General features: G+C 35.9%; 1 protein-coding gene across 1 annotated transcript; it reads left to right on the forward strand.

The window, feature by feature from the left end:
* The first annotated feature begins 774 nt into the window (after nt 1-774).
* Nucleotides 775-6638, forward strand: LOC104213867 (cyclic nucleotide-gated ion channel 18). Its single transcript, XM_009763423.2, has 6 exons — nt 775-1369; nt 1875-2087; nt 2197-2510; nt 4213-4324; nt 4991-5227; nt 5719-6638. Exons 1-6 carry the CDS (start codon nt 896-898, stop codon nt 6466-6468), a joined length of 2100 nt encoding a protein of 699 aa, XP_009761725.1. The 5' UTR covers nt 775-895; the 3' UTR covers nt 6469-6638.
* Nucleotides 6639-7026: the final 388 nt, after the last annotated feature.

Below are 7026 nucleotides of genomic sequence, written 5' to 3' on the forward strand. Positions count from 1 at the left end.
TCCCGCGTACTTTCATGGATATACAAACTTCCGAACTCCTCGATTTTCCCCACGGAAATTTCAATGGCGGTGAATGAAGCTTTAATCAAGGACCTTCGCGCTTTATTCCCGAAGAAACACTCCTCATTTGGTTTTCCTGTTCTCTTCTTTTGTCTCCTTCATTTTCTAGCCCTAATTGTATTCACCATTCATATTATCACTATATACACAATCATCATTCAGAGGTGGATTCATAATTTAAAATTAATAGGTGCACACACATTTTAATATACATACATTTTTTTATTCTATTTCCTTAATTTTGTTTAAGAAATTTAGTGGCGGCTCAACGAATTTAGTGGCCTAAAGCCAAATTTTAATAAGAATCTAAAATTTATACACCTATACAAATATATGCAAAAACTTTGATGTTGTCTTTTTTCCTTCTGTACTTATTTATATAATAGTATTCATACAAGATATATGTCTTTTAGCTTCATATAGTAATATTATTATTATTTATATTATCAAGGGTTAATTCAAGTTAATAAGATGTTAGCCATATCTTTGTCATACATTACCTTGGATCTTGATGTAAAAAACTTTATTTGCTAATAGGAAGATTTGAATAGTTTATTTCGAAGTTGTACAATATTTCTTATGTTAAAAAGTAAATATTCTTTGTTTTTTAAAAATCTTTTTACACGTATTTTATACTTTTTTTTTAACAAAATTCAAAATTGTCTAAGTCAAAATATTATTATTTATTTTACAATTAACACTTTTTGGGGCCTCAAACTTTTTGGGGCGAAAGGATTTGCTAGCCTCACCTTCAGCCACCCATGTTTACAGAGATATTGATTTTTGTGAATCATCTTCGGGAATCCGATAATGATATCGGACTCCGCCATGGAAGATGACTAGAATATTCGAAACGCCGGCGTCTCACCTCCGCCATTTCAAGCAATCGCTGAAGACCAAATCCTTAATCTCCTCTTCAACCGACGAACCTCAATTGATCAACCGCTTATGGCGCCACTATATTCTCGATCCAAACAGCGACATTGTCAATCGCTGGAACTACGTGTTCCTCATCACGTGTTTAATCTCTCTTTTCATCGATCCTCTTTACTTTTACATCCCTTACGTCAGCGAAAACGCTTGTATGGCCACTGATGACGAAGCGGCCACACAAATTACCGTCTATCGTTCTCTTACCGATGTCTTTTATTTCCTACATATTATTATGAAGTTTCGAACGGCTTTTGTGGCGCCCAGCTCGAGGGTTTTTGGCCGGGGTGAGCTTGTTATGGATGCCAAAGAAATTGCGATTCGGTACCTCAAGACTGATTTAATTGTTGATTTTACTGCCGCGCTTCCCCTGCCTCAAGTGAGTATTTATATTTTATTTGACTTAGACACAAAATTTAATGCTATAATTTGACTTTATTAAAATAGTGATTGTGGAAGAAAATAGTGAATTAATGGTTAAAATATCAATTGTATGGGTAAACTTCACGTCATGATTAAATCTGAATAAGTTACTCCGTTCGTCCTAATTTTTGCTTATTGTATAACATGCACAGAGTTTAAGAAAGAATTACTTCTGAAACTTGTCATTTAATACAAGTGATAGACATTTGTGTCGCGATAGCATGCCACATAAATTGGGATATAGGAAGTACCGAATTTGAATTTTTGAAAGTTGTAATCAGAATGTCTTTCATAAATTATAAACGCAGCAATGTTTCAGATTTCTTGAGGAGCCATCACAATCTTATCTTTTGAGGCATGGACACAATTATTTGATTTTCAATTGGAATAATCACCATGAACATTCAAGTTTAGTACTGCTATTATTCTTCTTTTCATTTTTTTCTCTTTACCTCTTGCAGATCGTCATTAAATATGTAATACCCGCAGCTAAAAGAAATGGATCTGGTCACTCCAAAAGTACTCTTGCTCTTATCGTTCTCATCCAATACGTGCCAAGGTTGTTCGTTATTTTTCCGTTAAATCAGCAGATTATCAAAACTACAGGTTTTATTGCTAAAACAGCTTGGGCAGGAGCAGCTTACAATCTCCTTCTTTTCATGTTAGCCAGTCATGTAAACACTCATGCCCATCTCTTTCATTTTGGAATTTGGTATCAGAAGACACAAACTAGAAATCACCTGACTTGCGAGTTGTGTGCGTTTTCTTCTGCTTCGTGTGCAGGTGGCAGGAGCTTCGTGGTATGTGGCATCTATAGGAAGACAGTACTCTTGCTGGTCGAATGAATGTAAGAAGGAACGTGATGCAGTTCCACCGTGCGTGCCTGATTTCTTAGATTGTACAAGTGATACGGATACATATGTACGTGATTATTGGCGAAACAGCACGCAAGTGCTTGTAAAATGTGATGCTATAAATGATGAAGATTCTGGTTTTAAGTTTGGAATTTTCGCTAACGCCTTTACTAATGAAGTGGCTTCATCAACATTCATGGAGAAATATTTATACTGTCTTTGGTGGGGTCTAAGAAATTTGAGGTTTGCTTTCTTAAACTGCAAACTTACTTTTCTTCTTCCCTCCCTTTATGTCTCTTTTGTCTTTTCCTCCTTAGTTTTGCAATTCAATGGTGTTGCTGACTAGAATTGAAGGTTGGCTTAGTTTTGCATATTCAATGGTATTGATGACTAGAATTGAAGGTTAGCTTAGTTTTGCATATTCAATGGTGTTGATGATTAGAATTGAAGGTTAGCTTCGTTTTGCATATTCAATGGTGTTCATGATTATAACCGAAGCTTGGCCTAGTTTTGCATATTCAATGGTCTTGCTGATTATAATTGAAGGTTGGCTTAGTTTTGCATATTCAATGGTGTCGGTGATTATAATTGAAAGCTGGCTTAGTTTTGCATATTCAACGGTAGTGGTGATTATACTTGAAGGTTGGCTTAGTTTTGCATATTCAATGGTGTTGGTGATTATAATTGAAGGTTGGCTTAGTTTTGCATATTCAGTGGTTGTGGTGATTATACTTGAAGGTTGGCTTCTCAAAGTTGTTCCCCCTTTTGGCTTGGGTGTAACTTAAGATGCATATTCTTATTCTGATATAGTCCTTCCATTTCATTTATGTGACAGTATTTGACAAGTCAAGAAGTGATTTAAGAAAGAAAGAAAAACTATTTACACATATGCTAAATATATGTAACATACCAAAAATATACAACAACAACGACCCAGTAGAATCTCACTAGTGAGGTATGGGGAGGGTAGAGTGTACGCAGACCTTACCCCTGCCCCAGAGGATAGAGAGGCTGTTTCCGGGAGACCCTCGGCTCAGAGACAATAGATACATAACAACAACAGAAACTAGAAAAATAGTATCAGCATCGTAAAAGACAGCAAATAAATGAAAAGGCCAAAATGTGAAAGACGGCAAAAATATGAAACACAACAAAAACCGCTAGCAGTCCTAGACAAAACACTATCAGACTAGCCGGCACAACGAGGAGAAAAGCTCGACTACCCCCTAAGCTACAACCCTAATGCTCGACCTCAAACATACCAAAAATATCTTTAGATTTTATGGTCTTAGTGCCTTGTAATTAATTCCTATAATGGTAGAGTCAAATTAAGGGTAATATGGGAGCATTAGAATTAATGACTTCCATATATCGAAAGGTGTCAATCTTCTTGGAATGGACTAAATTGGAAAGAATGTCATATAAAATGGAACTCGAGGGAGTATATTTTTTCTGTTTATCTGCTATGTAGTACAGTTTATACAAACTGATTGTATTTATAAAAATTAGTCCAACTTTTAAAGGACCCTTTGGCTTTAAGTCTGCATCCTGAATATGCAAGTCACTCTGTCTGTTTGATACCCAGTCTCTTCTGTTTGGCTAGTTCGTCAGGCAGCTCAGAGTTGAACTATGATTTCACAAATATTCACCATTGTCTATCCCGGCTACTTAATTTTGGCAAAAACTTCCAGTGCTATTAATCATTGTAAATTATAAAGTATGTTCCCTGCTACTCCATAGAGATCCTCTAGAGGCTTTGTCTTGGATCTTGTTGACTACTCCGTATTTTGTCAATCACAATGAAGGATTCTACTCATTTTTCAGAGCTGATTTCATGAAAATGAATTTCTTGTCTCCTTTGTTGCTTAGGATACCATCAAATCTTTTCAGATCTTTTTTCAGGTTAGAGAATCTTATTTTTGTCTTTACAAATGTTGTCTTGCAGTTCATATGGGCAGAATTTGAATACTAGCACTTATATTGGCGAAACATTATTCAGCATTTCCCTATGCATCATTGGCTTAGTTCTCTTTGCACAGCTTATTGGAAACATGCAGGTAAAATTTTGATGATAATATGTCAGAATAGATCATTATTATCACCTTGTGCGGTTAGTTAGCTGAAGCAATTTCATCATGATTTATGTACATCATTGATTTCGAATACATGTTATGTCAGTCACCTTAACGTTGTTCTGATGATTCACCTCTAGAACAATGTTAAGCATGATAGGACTGTTGAATAAGACATTGTTAATTTGTGATAGTTGATTTATATAATTTCGTGTTAATTGTCAGCAACATGAAATATTTCACGGAGTTGGAAATTTAGTTCTTTCAAGAGTCACAATGTCTCATTCGACAGTCCTATCATGCTTAATATTGTTCTAGAGGTGATTTATCACAACGTAAAGGTGACTGACATAACTCCAATTTTCCTAGTTCAAGTTAATGTGTCTGCTATGTGCCGTTACTCAAGATCTGTTTCCTAAAATTCTCATATAATAAGCAGCTTAGGTTCATCGGCATTAGTAGTATAGCCAGTAATCAACATTAATTCTGAGTTGAATTGGGTACAGTGATATCTATTCTTAAATAATGCTTAGGTTTGTAGGTGATTGGTAAGACTTGCTTAAAATTTGAGCTATCATTTTTCATTTGTTTCATCTAGTATAGTACATGCTTCTTTGTCCTTGATACACTTATGAGTTTCTTTCCTTTCAGACTTATCTGCAATCTATGACCGTAAAAATTGAGGAATGGAGAATTAGAAAAAGAGATATAGAAGAATGGATGAGGCACCGACAGTTGCCTGAAGACTTGCAAGAACGTGTTCGCCGTTTTGATCAATGTAAATGGCTTGCTACAAGAGGAGTTAATGAAGAAGACATCTTGCAATCTTTGCCTTTGGATCTTCGTCGTCAAATCCAAAGACACCTATGCCTTAAACTTGTTCGACGAGTATGTCTTTCTTGCACTATCATAGATCATTTTTTTGCTAGACTCGTGCATTATATTGGAGTATCATGACAAGTTGGCCATGTCATTACGATCTTTATATATATGTCATGGCCTGATCATCCGATATATGGTGTTTGCGCTATTTAACTTCTCTTGGCATTGAAACACTTTCAGGAGGCAAACATAAAGGAAAAGAGCTGTAGACAGAAAACCCCTGGCCACAAGTTAAACAAATAGAAACGAATTGAGCAAAAGAAATGCATTTGTACCAATGAATGCTACCTATAAGAAACATTACTAGTATTAGTGAATGAATAAAGAAAATAACTTTATCTCATTAATCATCAACTAAGCATTGACATGTGATGTGCCTTACATTTTGTATTGCATTCAGTCACTTACTTGTACTTGTGTTCCTACTCTGTAAGTACCTAAGCTAGCCGCTTCTGTTTGCTAAGCTTTAGAGATCCCAAAATCTCCTGTCCATGCAGGTTCCATTTTTTGCACAAATGGACGATCAGCTGCTTGATGCAATTTGCGAACGACTAGTCTCGTCCCTAAGCATAAAGGGTACTTATGTTGTTCGAGAAGGCGATCCAGTTAATGAGATGTTCTTTATCATCAGGGGACAACTAGAGAGCTCCACGACAAATGGGGGAAGATCTGGATTCTTCAATTCTATCACTCTTAGACCTGGTGATTTCTGTGGTGAAGAATTGCTGACATGGGCCTTAGTTCCTAATACAACGCAATTGCCTTCTTCAACTCGAACTGTGAGAACACTTTCTGAAGTTGAAGCATTTGCACTTCGAGCTGAAGACCTGAAATTTTTCGCGGTTCAGTTTAAACGTCTTCACAGTAAGAAGCTACAACATGCATTCAGGTATTATTCTCAACAGTGGAGAACATGGGGTGCTTGCTTAATACAGGCGGCATGGAGAAGGTATAGGAAGAAAAAGATGGAAACTGAATTGGCTTTACAAGAGAGCTATTATTATAATCAAGATCCTAACAACAATTATGATCAAAATTATGAGGCTTTTGAAGATGTTGGTCTTGAGCAACCATTGGTAGGCAGTGCTCATAATTCCCAACAACTTGGAGCTACAATTTTGGCTAAAAGATTTGCTACTAATACGAGAAGAGGAATAGAACAGAAGATTCAGATGACTGATTCTTCTTCCAGCTTAAAGATGCCCAAGTTGTTTAAGCCAGATGAGCCTGATTTTTCTGCAGAATGAAGCCATTAATTAATTAGTTAGAACACCCAGCTTTACTGAAAGGTACTAGCTAGTGAGTAATCATAAAGCTAGTACACTTTTTATTTGTAAATTTCAGGAGCCATAGGCCTTTGTCAATTTTGACTACAATATTCCTTTTACAATCATGTGAAATACAACCTTCTTCTGTACTTGCTTGTGCCTAAATTTGTGACAGATGATAAACCTACAGATAATTAGGTGGTGAAATTAGATAAGTTTATGTAATTATTTTAACAGAACAACTCCACTTCACCCAAAAAATAGCTTCTTCTTTTCTTTTCAAATAAAAAATAATTTCTCTTGTTTGGTTGGTGCAGAAAAAAATGTACCACCAAAAAGTTGGTCTCTTTCTCTGCCAGGAAGGAGAAAGAAAATGTTCAACCATTTTCCTCCTCATTATTTTAAAAAAGCGCAGAAACTGAAAGAATATGAAAGGCAAATAAAAAGAAGGAAAAAATAATATACGTTACCCTGGGACTTTATGTTCATAATGATGTCATGCTTGCCTTTGGCACTCCGGAGAAGCAAATCTTGATT

Source organism: Nicotiana sylvestris, chromosome 2 (genome assembly GCF_000393655.2).
Source record: "Nicotiana sylvestris chromosome 2, ASM39365v2, whole genome shotgun sequence".
Taxonomy (NCBI): Eukaryota; Viridiplantae; Streptophyta; class Magnoliopsida; order Solanales; family Solanaceae; genus Nicotiana; species Nicotiana sylvestris.

Excerpts from the sequence above, each read along its gene's own strand:
- LOC104213867 (XM_009763423.2), top strand. The coding sequence starts at position 896 with ATGACTAGAATATTCGAAACGCCGGCGTCTCACCTCCGCCATTTCAAG. Across the intron at positions 2,511-4,212 it reads TGGGGTCTAAGAAATTTGAG|TTCATATGGGCAGAATTTGA; the intron begins GTTTGCTTTCTT and ends GTTGTCTTGCAG. Across the intron at positions 4,325-4,990 it reads AGCTTATTGGAAACATGCAG|ACTTATCTGCAATCTATGAC; the intron begins GTAAAATTTTGA and ends CTTTCCTTTCAG.